This window comes from Oryctolagus cuniculus, chromosome 16, assembly GCF_051225735.1.
Source record: "Oryctolagus cuniculus isolate XC-2025 breed Fujian yellow rabbit chromosome 16, ASM5122573v1, whole genome shotgun sequence".
Classification (NCBI taxonomy): domain Eukaryota; kingdom Metazoa; phylum Chordata; class Mammalia; order Lagomorpha; family Leporidae; genus Oryctolagus; species Oryctolagus cuniculus.
Window position 1 is genome coordinate 9218372 of NC_142882.1, and position 27471 is coordinate 9245842.

The following is a 27471-nucleotide window of genomic DNA, read 5'->3' on the forward strand; positions in this document are numbered from 1 at the left end:
GTGGGAGCTGCTGGTCTTTGCAACTTGACTCCTTTACATAGTCTGGCATCTACACCTCCTTAGGCCAACTCTGGAGATGCTGTAAAGATTCTCCAGGAATGCCATCCAGAAGAGAGAGCCGTTTTCTGTGCAAGTCTTTTCTAACATTTGGAATTACATGCAGGAGACACTTTCAGGTCTGGTGTTTTATATCATCTTGTAAACCTCAGGCAGGACTTTCGCTGCCCTTTACCTCCAGCAGGGAGTGATCGGGTCCCCATAGTGAGCGTGTGTGAGTGGGCGGAGCAGATTCCTCCGGGTTAGCCCGGCTTCCAGTCCAGCACCTCCTTCGCAGCGAGAAATGAATGAAGCCACAGCTGTCGTTCTGCGCCTGCGCTCGCCAGGGGGGCGTGGCTCGGGGCGGGAGGGGGACGAGGCGGGAGCCCGTCGCGGCGCGCGCAGGCGTTACTGGTCGCGCCGGGTCACGTGGGCGCGCAGGCGCAGCGCCGCGCAGCCAGTTCGCTCACACAAAGCCTAGACGCGGAGAAAATGGCGGCAGGGGTCGAAGCGGCGGCCGAGGTGGCGGCGACGGAGCCCAAAATGGAGGAGGAGAGCGGCGCGCCCGGCGTGCCGAGCGGCAATGGGACTCCGGGCCCGAAGAGGTGAGTATCTTACGGTCCCTTGCCCCATGGGTCAAGTTCCCTCGCGGCCACCGATGGCGGCTCCGTTAGGTCTGTTGGCCTCCCTGCCGGCGCGGCTTCGGGCCCGGCTTTCCCCGTAGAGCCTGCTGGGTGTCTGGGACTGCCGGGTGGCCCCGGGAGCGCCTCAGGGGGTCGCCTTTTCGTCCTCAGTTGTCTGTCTTCAAGTTCTTCGGTCCCCCCAGTTTGGGTCCGGCGCGGTCGCCGAGGCCCCAGGCCCAGCCATTGCGTGCGGGGGTGATGGTGCGGGGCTCCTGGAGCTGAAGAACCCTGGAGTCCGAGGCTCGCTCGGGTGACCTTGGGCGCTCGTGTTTTTGCCTCCCCCTGCCCCCCCGGCCAACCCCTGGCCCGCTCCGCCGATGGCCTCAGTTTACCGACTCGTGAAGTGGGGGGAGGGGAGGCGCGCGCGCACAGCCTGCCGCGCGGTCGGCCTCGGTAAACGGCAGCGGAGCGGGGGAGGTGTCGGGCCGGGTCGGGCCGCGAGGCCGGGTCGGGGCTCCTGCCTCCCCGCCGCGCGCCGCCGGGAAGAGCCTCGCTCGGAACCGCTCCCGGCCGCAGCTCCGGTCCCTCGCGACTTCCCGCGCCGCCTCCGCTGGTGCGCAGGAGGTTGTCGTGGAGACCTCGGACCTGGTGCTCCGCGCTCAGCCTTGGAAACAAACACACGAGAAGGGGGTGGGGGAGGCGGAGAAACCGTGAGCCTCTTCCGTGTTGCTGGGGGAAGCGGGTCCGTCGTCCGCTTCCCAGGTTCCCCCCCATTCTCCGGGCTACGTGTGGGGTCCTTGATTTTTAAAATATTTGGTGCCCCTGTCAAGCATTTTGTCTGATTACAGTCGCTTGAGAGGGAGAGGAAAAGGCGGAAAAATGTTTTGGATCCGAGACCGGCGGTCGTGCCGGGAGAGAAGGGTGAAGACAGGGCACGCATTTCATTTCCCGCAGGTTTTTTTCTCTTCTTTTTTTAATAAGATACACATAACACGAAATTTTCCATTTTTTCCCCTCTATTAAATGTACGGTTCAGTGGCGTTGGGCGCATTAGTGTTGTGCAGCCGTCTCTGACTCTCCGCGTCCAGAACTTACCCTTCTCCCAGACGGAAACCGGAGCCGCCAATCGAGAGCTGCCCCCATTCCTCTCTCCCCAGCCCCTGTAATGCCTGTCAGACTTTCTGTGAATTTGCCTTGTCACATTTTAATGTACAGAACTTTATAAAAGCTTATGAGGATTAAAAGTGAATTTAGCCGAGCACTTATGTTTATGAACATGCACTAAGTAGTAGCTGTGTTGCTGTCAGACTACAGATGTGGAGAGAATTCCAGAATCTCTTTTCTCAGGTGTGAAGAAACAAAATACCATGGTTACTGATCCTTAGAAATCAAGGGAGAACTGTAATTATTCCCAATAGTTTACTACTAAAAATTCAGGGAAGGGATGTGTTGGCTCCTGTTTTATCCACTGTCTGTCTGGGGGAGCCTCGTAGGACTTGTAGCATTTATTTGTGTGCTGTATACAGTATGGAGTGCTGCTAGAACCTTGCTAGGTGGGAGGTTGAATTAGTTACAGATTATGGCATCTGGGGTGTGTGTTTTCAAAATTTCCACTGTCCATTTTCAAATGGTCACTGAGTCATCCAACAAGGACAATACTTGAACAGCCGGTTTTATAGTTGGAATAACAGCCTTTGTTAGAAAGAACCTGAGTTTAATAGAGGATGCTTAATAGAGGATGCTTAAGGAAACTGGCAGCACTAAGATCATTTTTTGTAGGGCTTGTGGAAAACTTGTTTTGCATTACAAATCTGTCCAAATGAAGCTCTTTAGAAACCTATGCCCAGAGAAGGAAGACAGATGAACATTTTTGTAGTAAGGTAATTATGCTGTGATAGAAATTGCTAGGTTAGAAGCTTGGAGGAGGCCTCTCCCGTCCCCCTCCCCCACCTGTTAGGGGTGGGTATTGGGGTGGAGTGGAAAGATTGTATTCAAAACCCAGGGATTTGGTGCAGGCCTTGTGGCACAGTGGGTTAAGCTGTGGTTTGTGGTGCCCACATTCCATATTAGAGCACTGCTTGGAGTCCTGACTGCTCTTTTTGCAGTCCAGTTTCCTGTGTATGCCTGTGCCTGGGAAGGAAACAGAAAGCCACCCAAGTGCTTGGGCCACTGCTTGCTACCCATATAGGAGACCATGATGGGATTCTTGGCTCTTGGCTTCAATCTGGCCCAGCCCTGGCTATGGCCTTTTGGGAGAGTGAACCAGCAGATGGAAGCTCTCTTGATTTCATTCTGCCTTTCAAGTAAATAAAACCCAAGGATTTGAGAGAGAGAGAGAGAGAGAGAATATAAAATCTACTTATTTGAGAAGCAGAAAGAGTTCCTTTCCACTGGTTCACTCTCCAAATAACCACGTCAGCAGGTAGGGATAAGGAGTGGGAGCTAGGAGCTGGGAACAGTCTCCAAGTCTCCCATGTGTGTAGCAGGAACCAAACAACTTGGACCATCCCCTGTCGTCTCCCAGGGCCAGCATTAGCAGGAGGCTAGAGACAGGATCTAGAGCTGGGAGTTGAACCCAGGTACTGTCATGTGGGATGCAAAGATCCTAATTGGCTAGGTCAAATGCCCACCCATAAGTGCGATTTTTGATTATAAAGAACTGAAGTTGTAGTGTTTTAAGTTTGGAACATTGAAGACCAACTGATAGGCAATGAATTCCAAGTTAAGGAATTTGGATTTTTACCTTGAAAGCCTTTAGAAGTGAGAGAAAAATAACCCAGTTCTTCTGACTGCTCCATGCTGGAGGGATGTGCTGTGGACCAACATAGCAGGGAGCCAGCAAGCTTGACTGAGGATCCCAAGTTGGAAATCTGGTTTTGCAGTTACTTCCCTCCTGGCTGTGAGAGGTTTGTTTTATTTTGATGAGTGGTGTGTTCCACTTAAAGATAGTCAAGATTTAGATTAGAGTAAACAAAAAAACATTTTGTTTACTTTTAAATTTTTTAAAAAAGATTTATTTTATTTATTTGAAAGACAGTGCCACAAAAAACCTTTCATCTACTGGGTCACTTCCCAAATGGTCACAGTGGCCAGGGCTGGGCCAGGCCAGGGCCAGACCAAAGCCAGGAGGTTCATCTGGATCTCCTACATGGGTGGATGGGGTGCAAGTACCTGGGCCATCCTCTGCTGCCTTTTCAGGCAGGTCAGCAGAGAGCTGGATCAGAAGTACAGCAGCTAGGACTTGAACCAGTGCCCATATGGGATGCCTATGTTGCCGGTGGTGTCTTAACCTGTCAGGCCACAATGCTGCCTGTTATTTTCACTTTAGAGGAATATGGAGATTTGAGATTTCTTGAGGTTTTTTTTTTTTATGTTTGTTTGTTTATTTGAAAGGCAGAGCAAAGAAAGTGAGCTATCTTCAGTCTACTAGTTAACTCTCTTAGTACTCGCCCAGGCCTGAAGCAGGGCCCCAAGTATTTGAGCCACCACTTGCTGCCTCCCAGGGTGCAGTGACAGATAGCTGAATCAGAAGTGGAGTAGCTAGGACTCCATCGCAGCAGTCATGAATGATACGGGATGTATGGGATGCTGATGTTCCAACAGCAGCTTAACCTGCTGTGCCACATTGTCTGCTTCAGTTTAGGAGTTTGTTGGTATTTATTTAAGATTCCTTTACTTGAAAGGCAGAGTTATGGGGATAGGGAGAAAGAGAGATCTTCCATCTGGTTTACTCCCCAAGTGACCACAATTCTCAGGCTTGCTCAAGGAGAAGCTAGAAGCTTGAAACACCATCTGGGTCTCCCATGTAGGTGTAGGGGCATAAGGAAGGTGCATTAGCAGGGAGCTGGATTGAAAGTAGAGCAGCCAGGACTCATACTTGGGCCCCTATGGGATGCTGGTGTTGGCAGGCGATGGCATAGCCCACTGCACCAGAATGCTGGCCCCTGTGTGTATACGTTTTAAATGTTTTATATATATACATATACACACACTCAGACACAGTATTTGAAATCAGTGACAACATATTTTCCTTTATAGTTAATTTTGTGGCTGAATCAGAAAGCAAGGAGAGATTTCAGGGAACTTCAGGTTAGCTTGACTCAAAGGCCACCTTAAGGCCATCTTGACTCCAAGGCCCTTGTGAGTCCATAATACTACCCTGGAAGCACTCACTAAAACAGTCATTTGAATTGTTAAACCAGATTCTCTGTATTTTGCAGTGATGTGTGTGTTTACTGTACTTTAAAAAGGGATTGTATGCTTAGTAAAAGATTGAAAGGATCAGATTGTTAGCTTAAGATTAGAATGGGGGGACATAAACTGGTACCCATATGGAATGCTGGCGCTGCAGGCCGTGGCTTTACCCACCATGCCACAGCACCAGTCCCAGGATTGCCTTTCAAACTACTCCCATTTGATTGAGAAGCTCCTGAATTACTGAGATTCCATACTAGTGGGAATGGTATGGAGGCCTAGGAGAAGGTAAGAGTCACTTTTTGGCCAGCGCCACGGCTTACTAAGCTAATCATCTGCCTGCGGCGCCAGCACCCTGGGTTTTAGTCCTGGTCGGGGCACCGGATTCTGTCCTGGTTGCTCCTCTTCCAGTCCAGCTCTCTGCTGTGGCCCAGGAAGGCAGTGGAGGATGGCCCAAGTGCTTGGGCCCTGCATCCGCATGGGAGACCAGGAGAAGCACCTGGCTCCTGATCAGCGTGATGCGCCGGCTGCAGCGCACCAGCCATAGCGACCATTTGGGGGGTGAACCAATGGAAAAAGGAAGACCTTTCTCTGACTCTCTCTCTCTCACTGTCCACTCTGCCTGTCAAAAAAAAAAAAAAATCACTTTTTATGTGAGAATGTGGCAGTCCTTTGTGGAGTGAGTACTTGATATTTTATTTGTAATCTGTATGTACAGTATAATTCCAAAAGGGTGGAGTGGTAGCATAATAAATTGCTGAAGAACTCAAAGATATTCTAAAGCCATATTAAGTATAATTGATCTTGGGGCTGGTGCTGTGGCATAGCAGGTAAAGCAGCTTTTTTAAATTCTGGATTCCTTTAATACTTTTCTTTCCTTAAAAATTGCTGGTAGGTTATAAAATGTGACATGTTTTCAGATAATTTTCTGTCTTTTAAAATGTAACTGTACAGGGGCTCGCATTGTGGCATAGGGGGTAAAGCCACCTGTGACACTGGCATCTGTGGGGCACCGATTCCTATCCTGGCTACTCCACTTCAGATCCAGCTTCCTGCTGATGGACTGGGAAATGCCACAGACCTTTACCCACATGGGAGACCCAGATGGAGCTCCTGGCTTCTGCTTATGTCAGCACTGGCTGTTGTGGCCTTTTGGGGAGTGAAACCAGTGGATGGAAGATCTCTCTATCTCTCCCTCTTGTCTCTGTAACTCTTTCAAATCTTTATTTATTTTTAAGTAACTGTACGTAAGTATTTTTCTATGCTATAGAGTCGTCATAAACCTAATTTTTAATGTCTATGATACTCCAAATTTGGAGTATTTAGGATAATTTATTTTATGAGTTTTGCCACATTATAATCTGCCTATAAAAGTAAAAGTTTGGTCATTTATTTGAAAGGCGGAGTTACAGAGAGGCAGAGGCAGAGAGAGAGAGGCGTCTTCCATCTGTTGGTTTACTCCCAGATGGCTGCAACGGCCGGAGCTGGGCTGATCCGAAGCCAGGAGCCAGGAACTTTTTCCACGTCTCCCAGGCGGCTGCAGGGGCCCAAGGACTTGAGACATCTACTGCTTTCCCAGGCCATAGCAGAGGGCCTGATCAGAAAAGGAACAGCCAGGACTTGAACTGGTGCCCATATGGGATGCTGACACCACAGTTGGCGGCTTCACCCACTATGCCACAGTGCCAGTCCCTGAATGTGTGTTTTGAGTTGCTTGTCTTTGTGGACCATTCTCTATAATTCTACAAAGAACAGTTGGTGGTGGGCATTAGGTTTTTCTTTTCTTTTTTTTTTTTTTTGACAGGCAGAGTGGACAGTGAGAGAGAGAGACAGAGAGAAAGGTCTTCCTTTGCCGTTGGTTCACCCTCCAATGGCCGCCGTGGCCGGCGCACTGCGCTGATCCGATGGCAGGAGTCAGGAGCCAGGTGCTTTTCCTGGTCTCCCATGGGGTGCAGGACCCAAGCACCTGGGCCATCCTCCACTGCACTCCCTGGCCACAGCAGAGAGCTGGCCTGGAAGAAGGGCAACCGGGACAGAATCCGGCGCCCCGACCGGGACTAGAACCTGGTGTGCTGGTGCCGCTAGGCGGAGGATTAGCCTAGTGAGCCGCGGCACCGGCCCAAGATTTATTTTTTTAAAAGAGTTACACAGGGGCCCAGGGGCTTGGGCCATCTTCTACTGCTTTCACAAGCCTTAGCAGAGAGCTGGATAGGAAGTGGAGCAGCCGGGACTCAAACTGGTGCCGACCCTGCAGGTGGTGGCTTAACCTGCTACACCACAGTGCCGGCCCTGGCATTAGATTTTTCAAGAGGCTGGAAGTGACAAGAGGTAGTTTTCATCTTTTTTTTTTTTTGACCTGTGGAGAAATTTCTTAGAGAAAGGAAATGATCAGAGAAAAGTGCTTTGCCTATACTTGGGAGGTTGAACCCAGTGCCCTGTGAGAGGGGATTAATCCAAGCCAGAGGGCCAGCTTCTGTGTTAGATTAGGTGGTTTATTCTTAGCCATATGGAGCAGCAGAATGAACTAGACACTTTGTTACCTGCAGTAGCTGTAATTGTTTCTATATTTTATAACTAATATATGAACTAAATGGTCTGAAAAACAGACTGGAACTGTTCCTGTGTCCCAATAACTTTTTTTTTTTTAAATTTTTTGACAGGCAGAGTTAGAGAAGAGAGAGAGAGAGAGAGAGAGAGAGAGAGAGAGAGAAAGGTCTTCCTTCCGTTGGTTCACCCCCCCCCCCCCAAAATGGCCGTTACGGCCGGCACAGTGCGCCAATCTGAAGCCAGGAGCCAGGTGCTTCTTCCTGGTCTCCCATGCGGGTGCAGGGCCCAAGTACTTGGGCCATCTTCCACTGTACTCCCGGGCCACAGCAGAGAGCTGGACTGGAAGAGGAGCAACCGGGACAGAACTGGCGCCCCAACCGGAACTAGAACCTGGGGTGCTGGTGCCGCAGGCGGATGATTAGCCTATTGAGCCATGGCGCCGGCCCCAATAACATTTTAAAATGCGAATCTTGGGGCCAGTTGTAGTGCAGCAGGTTAGCTGCAGCCTGTGATGCTGGCATACCAGTTCCTGTCTGCTATTCTGCTTCCCATCCAGCTTCATGTCCCCTCCATCCCCCCAACCCCCCCAAAAAGGCCTATATACTTGGGTTCCTGCCAGTGAGAGACACTTTCACAAATACATTCTGTTTGGCAGACTTTGGTGCAGAATTTTTCTCACGGAGTCAACTGGCGGTCTGTGTGACAATTGTGGGTTTCCTTTTGGAATCAGCTGTGTGCTTGCTGCCATCCTGAGGAGCATTTATTGTGAATTTGGATGGTTTGAGTTCTAGGAATCAGGGTTGGAGTGGCTCTAACACATCTGTGGGAAGGGAAACCTATTGATTGTGTGTTGGCGTGAAGTGTGGCAAAGCTTCCTATGATACCTTCCCTTGGACCCCACTTGGCAACCATGTATTTGGATATGGAGGATGAATAAAAAAGACTTTGGGGGCTATAAGAAAATTGTTAACTTAAATTTTTTTTTTTAGAGTAAAAGTTTGCAGGCTACCATCTGGTGTTTGAATACTGCCCCTGCCCCATAAAAGGAAGAGACAGAATCCAGGCTACACATCAGCCCTTTAATTAAATAAAGATAGTTTTATAACTCATCAAAATTGTGATCTGGGCTGGGTAACTCCCGAAGTTTCTGCAGTGGCTGGGGCTGAGTCGATCCGAAGCCAGGAGCTTCATCTGGGTCTCCCATGTGGCTACAGGGGCCCAAGTACTTAGGGCCAAGACATGGACCTGTACCTATAAAGGATGCTCACACTACAGATGATGTCTTAACCCACTATATCACAGCTCTGCACTTGTACTCGCTTTCTCTCTTTCTTTTAAAGATTTATTTATTTGAGGCAGAGTTCTGAAGCCAGGACCCAGAAGCTTCTTCTGAGTCTTTTTTTTTTTTTGACAGGCAGAGTTAGAGAGAGACAGGTCTTCCATTCCGTTGGTTCACCCCCCTAATGGCCGCTACAGCTGGTGTGTTGCGGCCGGCGTGCTGCGCTGATCCGAAGCCAGGAGCCAGGTGCTTCCTCCTGGTCTTCTGTGCAGGTGAAGGGCCCAAGGACTTGGGCCATCCTCCACTGCACTCCCGGGCCACGGCAGAGAGCTGGACTGGAAGAGGAGCAACCGGGACTAGAACCCGGGGTGCCGGCGCCGCAGTGGGGAGGATTAGCCAAGCGAGCCGTGGCGCCGGCCCTTCTGAGTCTGTCATGTGGGTGCAGGGCAAGCACTTGGGCCATCTTCCACTGTCTTCCCTGGCTATTAGCAGAGAGTTGGATTGGAAGAGGAGGAGCAGCTGGGACTTGAATCGGAATCCATATGGGATGGCAGTGCTGCAAGTGGAGGCTTAACTTTCTGCACCACAGTGTCAGCCCCCCTACCTTTTAATAAATAAAGTAAAAAAGCCTGGTGTCCTGGCATAGTGGAACGCTGCTGCCTGCAATACTGTCATTGCGTATGAGGGCCAGTTCGTGTCCCAGCTGCTCCACTTCTGATCCAACTCTCTGATAGTCTGAGAAAAGCAGAGAAATACGGCCCAAGTGCTTGGATCCTGCCAGCCACACTAGAGACCTGGAGGAAGCTTCTGGCTCCTTCGTTTGGCCTGGACCAGCTCTGGCCATTGTGATCATTTGGGGAGTGAACCAGTAGACTGAGGATCTCTTTCTCACTCCTTCTCTCTCTGTATAACTCTTTCAAATAAATAAAGTCTTTAAAAAATGTAACAAAAGATGGTTTTATTTGTAAGGCTAAAATTGATTAGGCCTGTGTGTACTACTTCATATTTCTATTCCTTTCTCTTTTCCTGTTTCTTTCTTGGAATTGACACACCTTAGGCTGGCAGTTGATGTCACTCCCATCTCTGTTAAAGCCCATAGGAGGGTTTGTAAACCTAGGAGTGTACTTGTGGGAATGGTTTGGAAGGTGGATGTGGAAGAACATAGTACTGGAGATTTCTGCCCTGTGGGGCACTTCACTTTGAATGTCTCATGTTAAAACCAGTATTAGTCTTTTTTTTTTTTTTTAAAGATCCACTTACTTATTTGAAAGTCAGAGTTATGCAGAGAGAAGGAGAGGCAGAGAAGAGAGAGAGAGGTTGGTCAGTCTTCATTCACCAGTTCACTCCCCAGTCGGCCACAACAGCCGGAGCTGCACTGATCTGAAGCCAGGAGCCAGGAGCTTCCTCCGGGTCTCCCACGCAGATGCAGGGGCCCAAGGACCTGGGCTAACCTCCACTGCTTTCCCAGGCCATAGCAGAGAGCTGGATTTGAAGTGGAACAGCTGGGTCTCGAACTGGTGCCCATGTGGGATGCTGGTACTGCAGGTGGCGGCTTTTACCCCCTATGCCACAGTGCCAGTCCCCCAATATTAGTCTTGTGTCACGTGTAATTTTGTGTGGAATTGTAAACCTAGCAAATCAAGTATTGTCTTTCATGTTGTGCTAATATGTGAACACTTCTTTCTCTCTTGAATTCAGTGAAGGAGAACGACCTACTCAGAATGAGAAGAGGAAGGAGAAAAACATAAAAAGAGGAGGCAATCGCTTTGAACCTTACGCCAATCCGACAAAGAGATACCGAGCCTTCATCACAAACATACCTTTTGATGTGAAATGGCAGTCACTTAAAGACCTGGTTAAAGAAAAAGGTAATGGTACTGGTGGTTGAGTAGGGTAAGAAGATTGGTGTGTCATCTTTCTGTGGCAGTTTCCTCGGTTATTTTTGTCAGTGGAAGCTGTTCTGGGTAGAGCATGTTTCTGTCCAGGCTCAAGCTGAGCCCCTTCACCTCACCCCACTTTTTGTGGTCATGCCCCTGTGTGTCATACAGGGTGGTTTGTATGGTCCTTTGGCCTACAAATGATTGTATTGGCTTCGTATGGTTAATAATAAGGCTTTGAGTAGACTTGGGGAGTTTTTTGTTTTAAGGAAATTTATCAAATTCTTCACATTATGTGGGAGAGGTTTTTCTATTTCTTTTCTCTGCCCCCTCCCCTAATTAAAAAAAAAATTAAATCTATCAGGAAGGTAGTTTGTTTAAGTCTTGTGGCTGTCTTAGACTCAAAATCTAGTCGCTGGACAATGTGTGCTCAGATTCCAAACTGTATTTAAACTGTTAGACCCCTTTCCCTTCTGGGAGAAAAGAGAGTAGGTTGGCATTTGGAGAGCTCAAAAGTGAGGTATCTGCTTTGTAATGTAGTGCTTAAGGAGCATCTTGTCACAGTCTGGAATCCGGATTCCAGCCTAGGGTAGGGGAAGCAGCCAAGCTCCGCTGCCACCAGGTCTGAGGAGCCTGCCTGGTGCTTCTCTGCCCCACCCACTCTGTGCACACGTGTGTCCTCTTTCCTCCTTCGCTCTGTTCTGCTCTTGTCTCTCTTTCCTGATTCTTGGCCCTGCTGGTGGTTCTCAAGGCTGTGGTTTAGACAGAACTACAGATAGAGAACAGGTTGTATAATGCCTTGAGCTCCTCCCCTCCCTGCCAAGGGAAAACTAGAGTCAAATTACCTTTAATGGAGTCTTTTTGAAGGCTGACAGGTATTGTTTTCTGGAACATTCATAATGAGAAGAGATGTGAGCTGGCTTTGCTAGGTGATTACCATTTCAGGGACAGAGCTGCCAGTTGGGTAGGCCATTTTGGTATGTGTGCTGGTGCTCCCCGCCTTGGGTCTTGAAGTGATGAGTGGCCACTGCCATCATCGTCCCATCATTTATTTTGACCATGGCATGCAAGATGCACTAGGCACCGTGAACCTCTCCGTACAGTCATGTGTGCTGCTCCAATGTGGTACTTTTCCAGATAACACGGGTGGAAGCACGTTTTGGTGTGAGATTTGTGTTCCTGCCTTGATCAGCTAAATCATTCCCGCCAATGCTCTTAGGGCAAGAGTGCAGTTTCTTCTGTCTGAAGGGCGTGTCACGTTGCATCCCAGATGCAGTGTTCTTGGTTTTTGGGACTGCTGCTTCAATACGAGCTTAGAATTTCGTACAGTACAGTTGGGTCTCATTCGAATTAGTTTTTGGGATAACCCCCAAATTTGTGTTCTCGTGATTTGGTTGAACCGCTGAATTGCTATTTCCATGGATAATAAGGTATAGTAGTTCCAAGAACCAGGAATGTGGCTTTGAAAATGCAATTGTTAGAATTTTGTAAGAGATTGCAGGCCAAATCATTTTTCATTTTTAGGAGAGTGTGAACCAGTTTTGGGACATGATGGATCAAGTAGGTGATATTTTTACTGCTTAACCATTCAGTAATTCAGCTTTGGAAGCTTTGGAAGCTGCTTTGGAAGTAGCAGCAGCAGCAGCAGCCATGACGTTTCTGGATGTAGAAGCAGTTCACCTCAATTTACTATTTTGCACTGTATTAAGTGTGGAGCCAGCCTGGTGGTTTATTTGGATACTTCCAAACTGGTTCTCATATTCCCCTGGCATACTGCTACGAATGCCTGGGCGTAGCCCTTTCAGTGTATTTTTGGTGGTGTAATTTAGAATTACAGGTGTGCAGTAAATCAGTTATTTTAACAAACCTTACAATGTTCTTGTTTAGAGCTCCCCATACTGGTTAAATTAATTACTTTGCTGTTTTAACTTATTAGCAGTTTTGGATTGTGGGTAAAGTGATTCATGAGAGAAAGGTAATGAATGTGCTTTTTAATGATAGTGCTGTATTCAGTATGTGAAGTCTATAAAGAAATTTACATGTTTATATACATGTACTCTTTAAGAAATCTTTTCATTGTGAGGTTTTAAAATACCTTCTTATTCACGTCTTAGTATGCCAAAAATGTTTAAGTGGTTATTTTAATCTGAAATATTGAATTCTGTTGCTAAGTTTTTTGAAGACTGTTGCAGGAAAAAATGACAGGAGTACTTGACACCCTAGATCCCAAGTGGACACACCACAGAAATCGATGCTGTTATCAGACCACCCCATCAGCCTGAGTCCATCTCTGATGAAATCAATGCTATTCTTTGAGGAAACTAGCACAATAAGAGCTAGAATTAGTAGTGTCCTCAACTTTAATTTTCTGTCATGGCAACAATGTTTAATTGCAGCCTCTCAGAACTAAAGCAGCTTTGAGATGGCAAGAAGGGAGGGAGCTTTCCAAAGGCTGATCTTGGGTGAGTCTCACAGACCCTCCCTAATTCTCCCTGTGACACTGGTCAAAGCTCTTTTTCCCCTTTGACACCCGGTGTGTATTCTCTTTAGCATTTAGAAACAGTCTAGGCAATCCTATTTATAATATATGAACTGGTCACGTAAGTCTTTCCCCCTGGATAGAATCACAGAGCTTGTTTGGCACTGTCACAAAATCCAACATTGTTCATTTTATTTATTTTTTAGAAGATTCTTTGATTTATTTGAAAGGCAGAGTTAGAGAGGCAGAGAGAGAGAGAGAGATCTATCTATCTTCCATCTTCTGGGTCACTCCCAAATGGCTGCAATGGCCAGAGTTGAGCCAGAAGTCAGGAGTCAGGAGTTTTATCCAGGTCTCCCATGTACGCAGGTGCAGGGGCCCAAACACTTGGACCATCTTTGGCTTTTCCCAGGCCATAGCAGAGAGCTGGATTGGAAATGGAGCAGCTGGGACTTGACCGGGAGCCAATATGGGATGCTGGCACTGCACAGTGCTGGCCCCTTGTTGCCAGTTTTAAAGAGAAAATGGAGAGTTTTGTTTTGAGATAGACTGCTGCTTTGCTCAATTCCCCTTTTCTCATCACAGCCAGCGGCAAGGATTAAATACTGTTTCCACAGTCCACTCTGCCTGAGCAGCTGCTCTGCTGCCTTCCCCTTCTTGCTGTGGGTCCTGATGAAGACAGAGGAGGTTTCGACTATCTTGCCTTTTGGCCATGCTTATTTTTTAATGGGAGCATTACATGGAACAAGTGGCTGCTGTGAACACTGAAGAGTTGAGTTGCTGGATTGGGGGAAAAAAATTGGGAGGCACATGTGAAATATGCATTCGAGTTGCCAAACCAGATTTGAAAGTGGTTTAATAGTCGGGAGCATAACAGATAATGTTTGAGCATAAAAACTGGGAGAAAATAAAGATTTCTGAGAGCAAAAAGTGAATCTGGGCATTTTGAATTTAAATGTTGTGCTATGTTAGTTTGAGACCATGAAATCCTGTGGATAAAGGAAGCTTGCCACTGGGCTGCTTGTTTTCCTGGCCTAACCAGGGATCCACAGCATCAGGGTGGGGCAGCTGCAACCCATGCAGTACTGAGCTGTGCCAGAAATGAGTAAAAAATGAACCTAGTTTGAGGAAGAAAAGAAGGTCGGTGATGGAGTTTGCTCTCAAATCAATCCCATGTTTAGCAGCAGTCAGTTTTACTTGTGTAAGCAAAGATTTCCTTTTTTTTTTTTTTTTTTAAAGATTTACTAATTTAATTGAAAGGCAAAGTTACATAGAGAGGGAGAGGCAGAGAGATTTTCCATCTACTAGTTCACTCCCCAGGTGGCTGCAACAACTGGGAGAAGGCCAGGTTGAAACCAGGAACTTCTTCCAGATCTCCCACCTGGATGCAGGGTCCCAGGGACTTGGACCATCTTTTGCTGCTTTCCCAGGCACATTACTAGGGAGCTGGATCAGAAGTGGAACTGCCAGGACTCAAACTGGTGCCCCTATGGAATGCTGACATTACAGGCAGTGGCTTAACCTGTTATGCCACAGCGCCAGCCCAAGCTAAGATTTCTTTTATCACTTAATCCCTCTGTTGGTATTTAATGTATGACTTTAAATTTGAGATGTCAGCCGACAGAAAGCTGAGACCTGGAGGGCAAACATAGCCCAACAGAAAGCCAACTCCCGCAGGCTCTTGGAGATCATCTCGAGATGTGGATATAGGAAGCAGAATGTCTACTCAGTCTACCTGCTCCTTCATATTTGCCTTTTTATGGAAACCCAGCCTGTTTTGGAAAGGCTGAGATGAGGAAGCATTCATACATGAATGTTGAGGTTAAGGCCCGCCCCCACCCCACTGCATCCAGCCTTTGTGGTCCACTCTGGTCTTTAGTCCAGGTGGAGGGGAAGTGCTCTCTTCTGCTGTTGCTAGGGAGCAAGCATGAGTTCATGCATTTTCTAACTTGTGCTCATGTCAAATTTTGCCACGTTTCAAATTGTCTTTTATATCAAAGACAGAAGCTTTCCAAATTAAACTGCATTTATTCTGTATACCCCCATTAGAGTGGGCCATTGTGAGGTAAAGAATGTTTGACAGCATACCTCCATTTAAGGCCCCCGCTCCATTTGAAAAATCATAGGTGTCATTCATGGGAATTCTGTTCAGTGAAGCTTTGGCCCCTGTAGTCCCTCTTTTTTTGGGGGGGGGGAGGGGTGTCTATTTTAGACTTGAAGAGTCAATGGAAGCTCAAAAACAAATGCTCATTGTAAATAAAATGTGTTCCAGGTTGTTAAATTGTGGTTGCTCCAGACCACTTGAGTTCTTCTCAGCTTGCTTGCCCATCCTCTTGATGTGTTATATTTGCACAGTGTTGGTTCAAATTTCTTTGGGGACGTTTTTTAAATGAAGGTGGGTGATGATATTTGAAGTTAGAAATTTTTGAGTCTTTCATTTAGATAGATATTTTAATGTTTAAAGCTGCAGTAGGATTTGCCTTAGCTTGCTTTTGGAATTCCGTGGGTTCCATGCATGTTCAGGAGGAGAGGAACTGCAGTGTCTGGTTGTTAATCGCGAGTTCATTCTGTGAGACTGCTGCTATTGCCGGCTTGTCTCCTCTGTCTGAGTCCCAGCTCCGACCTGCTTCAGATAGTTTGCTCTTTTAAACTTCATCTGGTAGAAGGTGACCAGACTGGTGAGTTGGCAAGTTTTGCTTTCAAATTCCTGTTGCTGGGTGTACTGACTACATGAAGCAAGTCTTAGCTTTACTATTGCATTACTAAGAGAAGTGGTCTTTAAAGCCTTCATGGTTAGCTTCCTGTCAGGAAGTAGGATTTAGCAGCTACTGCAGATGTGAGATGCTGAGCTGTTGATGGGATTTTATGAATTTGTGAGGAAGCCCAGGGACAGCACTCCTCATGCTGGAGTGATTTCTAAACAGCTAAGCTGCTTGGAGGAAGATGAAAGAGGGGACATTTTAAACAATTTTTTAGTGCAAGGGATTGACGTTGAGTGTGTGCCATCACTAGAATGTTAAGTGGAAAAACATCTGATTTCTAAACCAGCTATTTTATTATAATGGTTATGACCATGGAAAAATGTTTGGTTTGGACTTGTTTGTTCTCTTGGTTGCAGTACCAGTGTTTTGATAAAAGTACTTTTCTGGATGCAGACTAGAAACTTCAAATGCAACAGTGTTTGAATCTTGACAACATGGTTATATCTGTCTTTATGATTCTTTTAAGTTACTAGGTGGTAGTCACAGCTGGTAAGGGAATACATTTGGGGATCTCTCTTCAATGTTTCTGATACTAGGCATTTTCATCCAAGTGGAGATAAGGACTGTTGGTCCTTCAGTGGCTGCTGCTGTTGAAGTGGCTCTTAATGTGGCCTCAGAAATGGTTATGATTTTTTAAAACTATTTTTCTGTAAAGCCAATTTGTACTCCATCCCTGGGCTGTGATCAGTCTTTGGGTTTTCCTCCAGGATTATATACTCCAAAGATTAAGCTATACCAATCCTCCTTGTTTCCTTTCTTCATTTCTTTGCTCTGATTATTTATCTCTTGTGCAAAGTGCAAGGTTTGATTCTGTAACATTTCGAAGAAAGGACAAGGAAGGCTAACTGTTGAACAGTTGGCATTCTTGCCTTAAGCACTGTGCAAATCCTTTAATAAATATGTCCTTCAACATGCCAGTTTTATTTGTGAAACAAGGACATGTTAATGAGTTATTGCTTTTCTTTAAGCCTTTTCTTGATAACATTAATTTTTAAATCTTCCTGGTAATTTTAATGTCTAGACAAAGGAGTTAGAAATAAGTAGACCTTCCCAAGGCCATAAGTGGTTTGATTTTACCCTTGCACTACTAAACCACACTTGAACTGGTGGTTATATTACCTTTGTGAAAATAGTCCTCAAAGAAAAAAAGGACATCCATGAAAACAAAAGTCCCCTTTGACATCTCCAAGTTTCAGTGCTTTTAAAGTTTGTTTACTGGTGCCATCTTCAAGTTCAGCAGCCACTGTGGTGGTGGTGTTGATGGAGTCTAATGTGGTCGTGGTGGTCATGAATTGGCAATCCAAACCTTAAGGAAAAGCTGCAGAAACTTTGGAAATGCTGTTTTCCCTTAGTGTAGATGAGAATCTTGTGAGTATTTAACTTACTTAGGTGCAAACTGCACCCTAAAATTGCATTCACATGTTTCCGTGTTTCACGGGGATGTTTAGAAAGCAGCAAGAATACAGCCTGGCTTGATTCACTGAAGAGAATCCAGTTGCTGCTCTGTTTTTGTCTCTCTGTATGTTCAAATATTCTGCTGCTTGCAGTCAAGGAGCCTGGTGCTATGTGCTGGACCAGCTTCAAGATTTGTGGGGCCTGCTGCAAAATTAAAATGAGGGGCCTCTTATTTAAAAATTGAGAATTTCAAGATGGAGAAAATGCCGTTAAGCCTAGTGTGGGGCTCTCCTGAGTATGGGGTTCTGTGATAACACAGGTGGCACCCCCAGGAGGCTGACCCTGTGGCATTTGTGTATGACTTTGAGCTCAGGCATATACAGACCTGTGTGTTTATGGCGTGTGAGCTCAGGTTGGAAGGATTGCAGCTTGTGTGCTCACTCGCTGCTCTCACCAGTAAGAGCATATGTGTAAAACTCCGTCCCTTCCCCAAAAAAGTGAGTCATGCAGGCTTCTTTCCTGTAGATTTGGATTGCCTCTAGTCATGAATGAGTATTCTGGACAGGGAAATCGCTATGGAAATCTGTGGAAATAGCTTGTTTGTGGTGGGAGGAAAATCAAGGACATGTTGTTAATGAGTTTCCACCTACTTTTACTGCACACCTGTAATGCCTAGTTTGGTGGTTTAGAGAATATGGAGTGTTTCTGGGCTTTCTTATAAGGCAGAGGCTCCATACAAGGTTGCTGATGATTGTTCTAAATTCCCATTGTTTTCTTGGCTTTTCTCCCTTGGTTTATGTGTCGTCTGGAAACTGATTTGTAGTTGGTGAGGTAACATACGTGGAGCTCTTAATGGACGCTGAAGGAAAGTCAAGGGTAAGTGTCTGAGAGAATTTCTTCTGTGGATTTACTACATGACAAATGTAACTGTATGGTGGCGTGGACTCGAATGAAATCAGGAAGGCAGTGAGTGCTCATGTATAGTAGCTATGTTTGACTTTTGCCAACATTCGAGTGGGGCGGGAGGGGGTTTGCAAATGTGAGTCCCGCTTTTCCAAATGGCTGGCCAAAGAGCTTTTTGGTATTCTGTTTGGATGCCCAATTTGGATAACTGGGGCCAATAGCAGCATTGTCTTCTTTGTTAACAGAGGAATTGGCTGTGTGTGAATTATGCATGGAATTTTAGCGGTGGTATAATTAATGTAAAATGTGTGTTCTTGTCTAGAAAATGTTACTCTTGGTTGTTTGCTGAATTTGAAAGTTGTGTGAACCAAAGATTCTGAAAAGTTGCCTCTGTGCCAGTAAATTGTAAACTAAATATTAAAAACCTGAACGTTCAAAATCTGCCTAGTTGGCTTAGAACAATCAAAAGGATGAGCTTAATTTATGGGAAGGATGGATTTAAGAGGAGCGCCATAAGGAATTGCTTGAGTTACAGAGGAAAGCAGATCTAAAGCTTGTGTGATTTCTTGGAGAACCTGAATTTAGGTCTGCTTATTATAACTTCAATTCTAGTGCAATGCTGGTAATGTGTAGGCAAAGGCGATATTAAGGAGCCAAGCTTTAATAAGGAAGGCCGGGCCAGGCACTGCTGTCAGCTTCCCCTTAGAAGGGTTAACTTTTAAAAACTTGGTTACATAAATCATATTTTCAATTGTTACTGACCATCATTGATATTTACATTTTCTTTTCTTTTCTTTTTTTTTTCCCCTCCTTCCTTGCTCTTCTGACTGGTCTGTGGCTTCTTCCAAAGGGATGTGCGTAAGTATTGTCTAGTTACTTATTGGCATTTGAGCCTTCTGAGTTATAGTACTGTTTTCACTCATTTCCTTTTGACTCTTTGTAGCGTTGTTGAATTCAAGATGGAAGAGAGCATGAAAAAAGCTGCTGAAGTTCTAAACAAGCATAGTTTGAGTGGACGGCCACTGAAAGTAAAAGAAGTAAGCTCTTGATTAACTCTGGGTACCATGTCACATTGTCCATGTTCATTTTCTTTTACGATTTATTTATTTATTTGAAAGGCAGTGTTACAGAGAGGCAGAAAGAGAGAGAAAGAGGTCTTCCATCTGCTGGTTCACTCCGCATATGGCCACAATGGCCAATCCAAAGCCAGGAGCCAGGAAGCTTCTTCCGGGTCTCCCATGCAGTTGCAGGGATGCAAGGACTTGGTCATCTTCTGCTGCTTTCCCAGGCCATAGCAGAGAGCTGGATCAGAAGTGGATCAGCTGGGACTCGAACTGTTGCCCATATGGGATGCCGGTACATTATGGCTTTACCTGCTATGCCACAGTACCACCAACCCCGTTTTTTTTTTTTTTTTTTTTAAAGATTTATTTATTGAAAGAGTATCAAGAGAAATTGAGAGAGGTCTTCTATCTGCTGTTTACCCCACAAATTGCTGCAATGACTTAGGTTGGGACAGGCTGAAGCCAAGAACCAGGAACATCCTCACCTCCCATTTAGGATGGCAGGGGCCTAAGTACTTGGACCATCTTCTGCTGGTTTCCCTGGCTCATTAGTGGGGATCTGGATCAGAAGTGGAGCAACCAGTCCCCAAACTGACACTCTGGTGCAGGCTGCCAGCATTGCAGGTTGCAGCTTTAACCTGCTGTGTCACAACAATGGCCCCTACATTGTTCCTGTTTAAAGTTAAGAAGGGACAGTAATGGTGTTGGCTGCATTTCACAATGTAGACCAACTTCTTGCTTTTCACAAAGAGGTCAGTCACTCCTGGAAGAACTCTGGAATAGTGGCGGAGCAGATCATGAATGACTGCTTACACGAGTGCTTTATGTCTCAGGGACATTTTCATAACTTATTCTTTCATCATTTTATTTATTTATTTGACAGGCAGAGAGGGAAAGACAGAGAACTTCTGTCCCCTGCTTTACTTGATCTGCATGGCTGGGCTGGGCTGGGCTGGACTGGGCTGGGGTGAGACTGGGAGTCGGGAACTCAGTCTGCATCTCCCAAGTGGGTGGCAGGGACCCAAGTATTTGAGCCATCACTTGCTGCTGCCTCCCAGGGTCTGCATTAGCAGGAAGCTGGAGTCAGGAGCTTGGAGCCAAGATCGACCCAAGGTACTCTGATGTGGGACATGGCATCCTAACTGCTAGCCCAAATGCCCACTCCTGTTCTGTTTTGTTTTTAAGTCAGTTTATTATTACTCAAATTTTCCATTTGGTCTGAATCAAATGCCTTTGTTTTTTCCCTCTAGGGGAGAGAGTGTTTGCTGTTAATTAAATCCTTCCTTGACTTCTTTCTAACTCCCTCACGAGAAGGAAATTTAATATATTCAGAGCTCAGAGAGGAAAGCCTAGTAGGGTGGTAAATCCCAGGACAGAGAATTCACAAGTCATGTTAGTACCTAAGCCTTGCACACCTGTCCATATGTTGTTACCCTGTTCAGAGCTACACACATGAGACCAACACCTAAAGGACTTTCTAATGATTGGGTATCCAGAGGACTCTAGAACAGTGTTTCAACCTCTGGAAAAATCATTGATGGACTTTACAGAAATTACAAAACTGCACTGAATTCTAGCAAGCCCATGAATTTCTTATTTCATTCTGGACGTTCTACTTCAGGTCAGCTAATGGTGTCATACCCCTCCTACTTTTCTTTTTTACTTAATTCAGTTGAAAGCTGCATTTTCAGCACTACATTTTATGCCCTTTCTTCCTTTCCTGTTCTTTAACTGGGACTCTCCTCGGTTGGTGGTTTAGTTCATTTGCCTTTCTTCTACTACATCTGAGGAATGCTTTCCAAACCGCCTTTCCATCTCTGAGGCTGTGAGAACGTTGACTTTCTTGAAAACATGTTTTAGTTGCCCCTGGGTCAGTTAAATGTAACACTTTTGTGCTTGTTTTAGGATCCTGATGGTGAACATGCCAGGAGAGCAATGCAAAAGGTGATGGCTACGACTGGTGGGATGGGTATGGGACCAGGTGGCCCAGGAATGATTAATATCCCACCCAGTATCCTAAATAATCCTAACATCCCAAATGAGATTATCCATGCATTACAGGCTGGAAGACTTGGAAGCACAGTATTTGTAGCAAATGTAAGTAAATGGAAACATTAACTAAAGTAGAAAATCAGAACTTTAATAAAGGATCTTGTTATAGAAGTAATGCTGTTGTTTGAAAGGAAAGATTTATGTGAGGGCTTTGTTATTGATTTGAAAATCAGCCTTGGAGGTGGGTTTTGTCAGACCCTTTCTAAATCATAGGAGTGACCACAGTGCCTTTGAGGGATCTGTTGCTGAGGTTTGCAGTTCATAAAAGCGGAAGCCAGGTCCATGTTTTCTGTGGATTTGTTTTTGTAGTTCAGGTGCAGGATAAATGTATATGGGTAAAGGAGTACTGATGCCTTCCTGGTGCGTCTGGATGAAGGATTATACTCCATCCACAAATGATGTATTTTCAGGAGAAAGTGGAGTTGGGGGGAGTGTGGCAATGGTGAAGACCTAGCAGAGAAGCTTGTTTTGTTTTTTTGTTTTTGTTTTTGTTTTTTTTTTAAACATTTAGAAAGTATAACTGTCCTAAAGTGTTACGTCAGTTTTCTGAGGAAAGATAGCGGGCTTCAGAGTCCTGTTTGAAAAACCACACTTGATTAGTGTTTGTGGTAACATCACCCAAGGTTTGTTTCCAACCAAAACCTGTCTGATTCATGTATACTAAACTGTTTACAATTTTTCTTCAGATATTTACATAAAGGCTTTTACTTCCCCTCCCCCTTCTCTTGATCAGCTGGATTATAAAGTTGGCTGGAAGAAACTGAAGGAAGTATTTAGTATGGCTGGTGTGGTGGTCCGAGCAGACATTCTGGAGGATAAAGATGGGAAAAGTCGAGGAATAGGCACTGTGACTTTTGAGCAGTCCATTGAAGCTGTGCAAGCTATATGTATCCTTCCCAGGATTCCACTCACACAGAACAATGTGACCTAAACGCTGTCTATTAGTAACAGGTTTGCCTGAGGAAGAGGTGACTGCGTGTCATCATTTCTCTGTGACTAGAGGGAGTTGTTGTGGAATTTGAAAGTTCTCTGAGATAGAATTAATCTAGTACAATGGGATAGAAGGGCTGTGCCCATGAGTAGGCTTTCCTGACGATTGTGGGTTTGGAGGGAGAAATCCAAAAGCTGTGTCACTAGGGGGAAACAGACTGTTACTCCTAAGCAGCTGTATCATTTTGTTCCCTCACGGGCCCCCTGCATACCCAGGTCACATCTTGTTTAATCCTAGTGAAGAGTACCACATAGAAATAGTCATAAGCTCAGGTGACAACATCACTGAGTGTCTGAGCCAGAGCACTTAGTGCTTTGCAACTTGCTAGGATATCTGGCTCGTTGGACACTCACAGAACACTGATGCCATTGCTTAAGGGGGTGGTTTGTGAAAAGCCCAAGACTATGCATGGAGTGTCACGCCTAAGGAGTAGGCTGAAACTTTCCCCCTTCATCTTTATTTGGTGCCCCTTTTATGCTTATTATAGAAGCAAATACTTGAAAGTATTCACCAGTTAACTGCAGGGATGGGGACTGTCTGGTTGTGGGCTGTGGGGCTGTGTAAGGCCTGCAAAATCATTTGGGCCGGTCCCGCCAAGGCAGCTGCAGATAGCACTCAAAATTTCAAGAAGTCTATACCAGGCTAACGTTAAAGTTGATAACTTTGTATGGCCCACAAATGATGCTATAAATATTCAGATGGCCCTTGGCAGTAAAAGGGTCCCCACGCCTCCCCTAAAGGGAATGGTAACAGTTGGAAGTATTTCTTGCTCCCTTCTCCCTCTCCTCTCCTCCTCCTCCCTTATTTCTCTCTTGCTGTGCATGTTTTTAGAATTGCAAGAAATAGCCTTAATTATGATATCAGCTATGTTTAACGGTCAACTGCTGTTTGACAGACCGATGCACGTCAAAATGGTAAGTTGATAGGATTTATTTTTCTGTAACATATTCAAAGAAGTCTGAAAATCATGGAATGATTAGAAGTGTACAGGTAGCTACTATGGCATATTCATGGATAAGTTAGTATGTTGAGCCCATTTGTGACAGAAACAACCTTTTGCTCATATGACTCCTGCTGGGGGGTTGTTTTCCCTTCGCACAGTTGGCTGTTAGTGCTATGTGTTTAGGAAGCAGGGAGTGTTCTATGTGAGCAAGTGATCATTTGGAAGGGATGGCTACATCTGTGGTTTCTTGTTTTCAGATTGTTGGGCTCTAGTGTGCGGTTTGTATCTTCTCTAGTGAACCTCAATAGGTCTTTGACTTGGCTTTTTTTTTTAAAGGTCTGTTGGAATCATTTCAGTCTTAATAAATAAGCATTATCCTTGCTGTGCTACAGAGAACAGCACACACACACATGACTGAAACATGTAGAGGGCAGTCTAGTTAGGACATGTGATGAACACAGGACCCAAGGATGAACTCTAAAGGGAGTTTTGGGATACTGGATTCACACACAAACATGAGTGTTTCACTGAGACTCTGCAGGTCCCCACCATCCCCCACAGCAGTAGGCATGTGTGTATTTTTTGTCTTCCTTGATGCAGAGGTAATAAGTGCCTTCCCACAATGCCCTTCACCCTTGCCAAGCATCCTGTGCTGTGGATGTATTATTTATTTAACCAGTCACATGTTGACGGGGTGGGGAAGGGTGAGGTTGTTGCATCTTTTGCTGTTGCAAATAGTGCTGCAGTAGATACTGAGATATATGCATTTTCTTTGTCTTTCAGGATGAGAGGGCCTTACCAAAGGGAGATTTTTTCCCTCCTGAGCGTCCACAACAACTGCCCCGTAAGTGTTTCAATTATTATAGCTGAAGGTTTGAATTTGAGTGGAGTTAACACTAATCAAAACTATGGAGCAGTTACACTTGAAATTGTGCCAGGGTGGTCTGCAGTTCTCTTGACCAGTTGTTGTCTGTAGGTTCTACAGGATGAGAAATGAGCAGAGTCTCTCTCTCTCTCTCTCTCCCCCATCTCTCTCTGTAACTCTGCCTTTCAAGTAATTTTTTTTTTTTTTTTTTTTCCCTGAGAGATTTATTTGAAAGAGTTGCAGAGAGATTGGGAGAGAGAGATTTTCCATCCCAGATGGCCTCCAGGGCCCAGTCTGTTTCAGGCCTAAGACAGGAGTCAGGAGTTTTCCCCTGGGTCTCCTACGTGAGTGGCAGGGGCCCAAACACTTGGGCCTCTTCTGCTTTTCCCAGGCCGTCCGTGGGGAGCTGGATTGGAAGTGGAGCAGCTGGGACTCGAAACGATGCCCATATAGGATGCCAGCATACCAGGCCAGCGGCTTTACCTGCTATGTCACAGTGCTGGCTCCATAAGTAAATCTTAGGAAAAGAAAAAGAAGTGAGCAGAGGAATTAGGATTTGAGGATTGTGAGGGTTGCATTGTGAGGAGGCTGCTCAGTGTGGAGGATGCAAGGCGTTATGCAAAGTGTCCTCAGGGTGGAAGAGCCAGAAATCGCAAAGGGAACTCAAGCAACCTACACAGAGGTTCTGAATAGATTGTTTGCATCATGTAGCCTGGTATTGCACTCCTAGGTGTACTCCAAGAAAATTAACTATATTTTCTAACATTTAATATCAGTGTTCCTAACAGCATGTTTCATAATAGCCAAAAAATTTGAAATGGGGGCCGGCGCTGTGGCATAGCAGGTAAAGCCGCCACCTGTGTGCTAGCATCCAGCAACAATAAGGGTGCCAGTTTGTGACCCGGCTGCTCCACTTCCGGTTTAGCTCTCTGCTGTGGCCTAGGAAAGCAGTGAAAGATGACCCAAGTCCTTGTGCCCCTGCATGTAGGTGACCCAGAAGAAGATGCTAGCTCCTGGCTTTTGATTGGCCCAGCTCTGCTGTTGCAGCCATTTGGGGAGTGAACCAGCGGATGGATGACCTCTTTTTCTGCCTCTCTGTAACTCTGCCTTTCAAATAAATAAATAAATCTTTATGTACAAATAAATTTAAAAAAAGTTGTAATGACTCTGTAGCTGATGAGTAGATAAATAAAATGCAGTAAGTCCATTCAGTGAAGTCTTGTTATGCCGTAAAAAGGAAGGAAACTCGGACAACTGTTGCAATATGGCTGAACATTTCCACCTGTGGAAAATGCCCAAAATACACAGATCTGCAAAAGCAAAAAGTGGATTAATGATTCCTTGGGCCAGAGAAAATGGAGAGTAACTGCTAATAAAGACCTCTTTTTTTTTTTTTTAATTATTTGAAAGGCAGAATGACAGAGATCTTCATCCACTGGTTCAATCTCTAAATGGCTAAATGGCTGGTTCTGGGCCAGGCTGAAGCCAGGAGCTAGGAACTCCATCCAGGTTTCCAATGTGAGTGGCAGGGGCCCAAACACTTGGGCAGATTCTCACTGCTTTCCCAACTATGCAAGCAGGGAGCTGGATCAGAAGTAGAGTAGCAGGGACTTGGGGCCAGCGCTGTGGCGGAGCAGTTAAAGCTACCGCCTGCAGTGCTGGCATCCCATATGGGTGCTAGTTGATGTCCTGGCTGTTTTACTTCCGATCCAGCTCTCTGCTATTGCCTGGGAAAGCAGTAGAAGATGGCACAAGTTCTTGTGCCCCTGTACCCATGTGGGGGCTCCTGGCTCCTGGCTGCCTTTTTTTTTTTTTTTTTTTTTTTTTTTTTTTAAAGATTTTATTTATTAATTTGAGAGGTAGAGTTACAGACAGTAAGAGGGAGAGACAGAGAGAAAGGTCTTCTGTTGGTTCACTCCCGAAATGGCCGCAACAGCCGGAGTTGTGCCGATCCGAATCCAGGAGCCAGGTGCTTCCTCCAGGTCTCCCACACGGGTGCAGGAAACAAGGACTTGGGCCATCTTCTACTGCTTTCCCAGGCCACAGCAGAGAGCTGGATTGGAAGAAGAGCAGCTGGACTACAACCAGCACTCATGGGATGCCGGCGCCGCAGGCGGAGGATTAACCAACTACGCCACGTTGCTGGCCCCGGCTCTTGGCTTCTGATCTGCACAGCTCTGGCCGTTGAGGCCAACTGTGGAAGTGAACCAGAGGATGGAAGGCCTCTCTCTCTCTCTGCCTCTCCTTCTCTCTCCGTAACTCTTTCAAATAAACGAATATTAAAAAAAAATAAAATTCTTAAAAAAAAAGTAGCAGACACTAACTGGTGCTCATATGGGATGTCAGCTTTACAGACAGTGATTTAACCTGCTGTGCCACAACTCGGCCCCATAGGGATGGAGTTTTAAGATTTATTTATTTTTATTGTATTTTATTTTTTGAAGATTTATTTGAGGGGTAGAGTTACAGACCAAGAGAGGGGAAGATAGAACTTCTACCCACTGTTTCATTCCAAAAATGGCCAAAATGGCCAGAGCTGGGCCTGTCTGCAGCCAGGAGCCAGGAGCAGCTCTGGGTCTCCCACACGAGTGCAGAGGCCCAACCACTTGGGTCATGTTCTGCTGCACCCGTGTGGGAGACCTGGAGGAAGCGCCTGGCTTTGGATCAACCCAGCTCTGGCCATTGCGGCCATTTGGGGAGTAAATCAGCAGATGGAAGACATTTCTTTCTCTCCCTCTTTCCCTCTGACTGTCTATAACTCTACCTCTGAAATAAATAAATTTTGAAAACAAAAAATAAAGGGGGCCTGCACTGGTGGGTTATCGCCCTGGCCTTTACGCCAGCATCCCATATGGGCGCCAATTCAATACCTGGCTGCTCCATTTCCTGTCCAGCTCTCTGCTGTGGCCTGGGAAAGCAGTAGAAGATGGCCCAAGTCCTTGAGCCCCTGCACCCATGTGGGAGACCTGGAGGAAGCTCCTGGCTCCTGGCTTTGGATCGGCACAGCTCCGGCCATTGCGGCCAATTAGAGAGTGAACCATCGGATGGAAGACCCCTCCCTCCCTCCCTCCCTCCCTCCCTCCCTCCCTCTGTCTCTCTCTCTCTCTGCACCTGCCTGCCTGCCTGCCTGCCTCCCTCTCCTCTCTCTGTGTAACTCTTTCAAGTAAAATAAATAAATCTTTAAAAAAAGAGATGGGGGCCAGCTCAGTGATATCCTGTGTTGGTGTCATTATGTACGAGTCCCTGCTGCTCCACTTCCGATCCAGCTCCCTGTTAGTGCACCTGGGAAGGCAGTGTTGGTTGGCTTAGGTTCTTGGACCCCTGCACCTACATGGGAGTCTTTAGAAGCTCTGGCTCCTGGGTTTGGATCAGCTCAGCTCCAGCCATTGCAGCCATTTGGGGAGTGAACCAGCGACCTCTCTCCCTGTCCCTGTCCCCCCACCCCCCCAAACAAATGAAAT

At 46.0% G+C, this 27471-nt stretch overlaps 1 protein-coding gene across 5 annotated transcripts in view; it reads left to right on the forward strand.

Moving 5' to 3' along the window:
* Window positions 1-500: 500 nt before the first annotated feature.
* HNRNPM (heterogeneous nuclear ribonucleoprotein M) overlaps window positions 501-27471 on the forward strand; it is a 44260-nt gene continuing 17289 nt past the window's right edge. The window contains exons 1-10 of one of the 5 annotated variants that reach the window (XM_089315468.1): window positions 501-641; window positions 10378-10547; window positions 18016-18068; window positions 18946-18953; window positions 19039-19132; window positions 21065-21103; window positions 21221-21256; window positions 21945-22098; window positions 23067-23116; window positions 23929-23989. In XM_089315468.1, coding sequence (XP_089171594.1) covers window positions 529-641; window positions 10378-10547; window positions 18016-18068; window positions 18946-18953; window positions 19039-19132; window positions 21065-21103; window positions 21221-21256; window positions 21945-22098; window positions 23067-23116; window positions 23929-23989 — 778 coding nt within the window. In that variant the 5' untranslated portion in view covers window positions 501-528. Of the gene's footprint in view, window positions 642-10377; window positions 10548-18015; window positions 18954-19038; window positions 19133-21064; window positions 21257-21944; window positions 22099-23066; window positions 23117-23928; window positions 23990-27471 lie in introns of those variants that run through there. The other 4 variants (XM_017337970.4, XM_089315465.1, XM_089315466.1 and 1 more) reach the window with 4 other exon arrangements.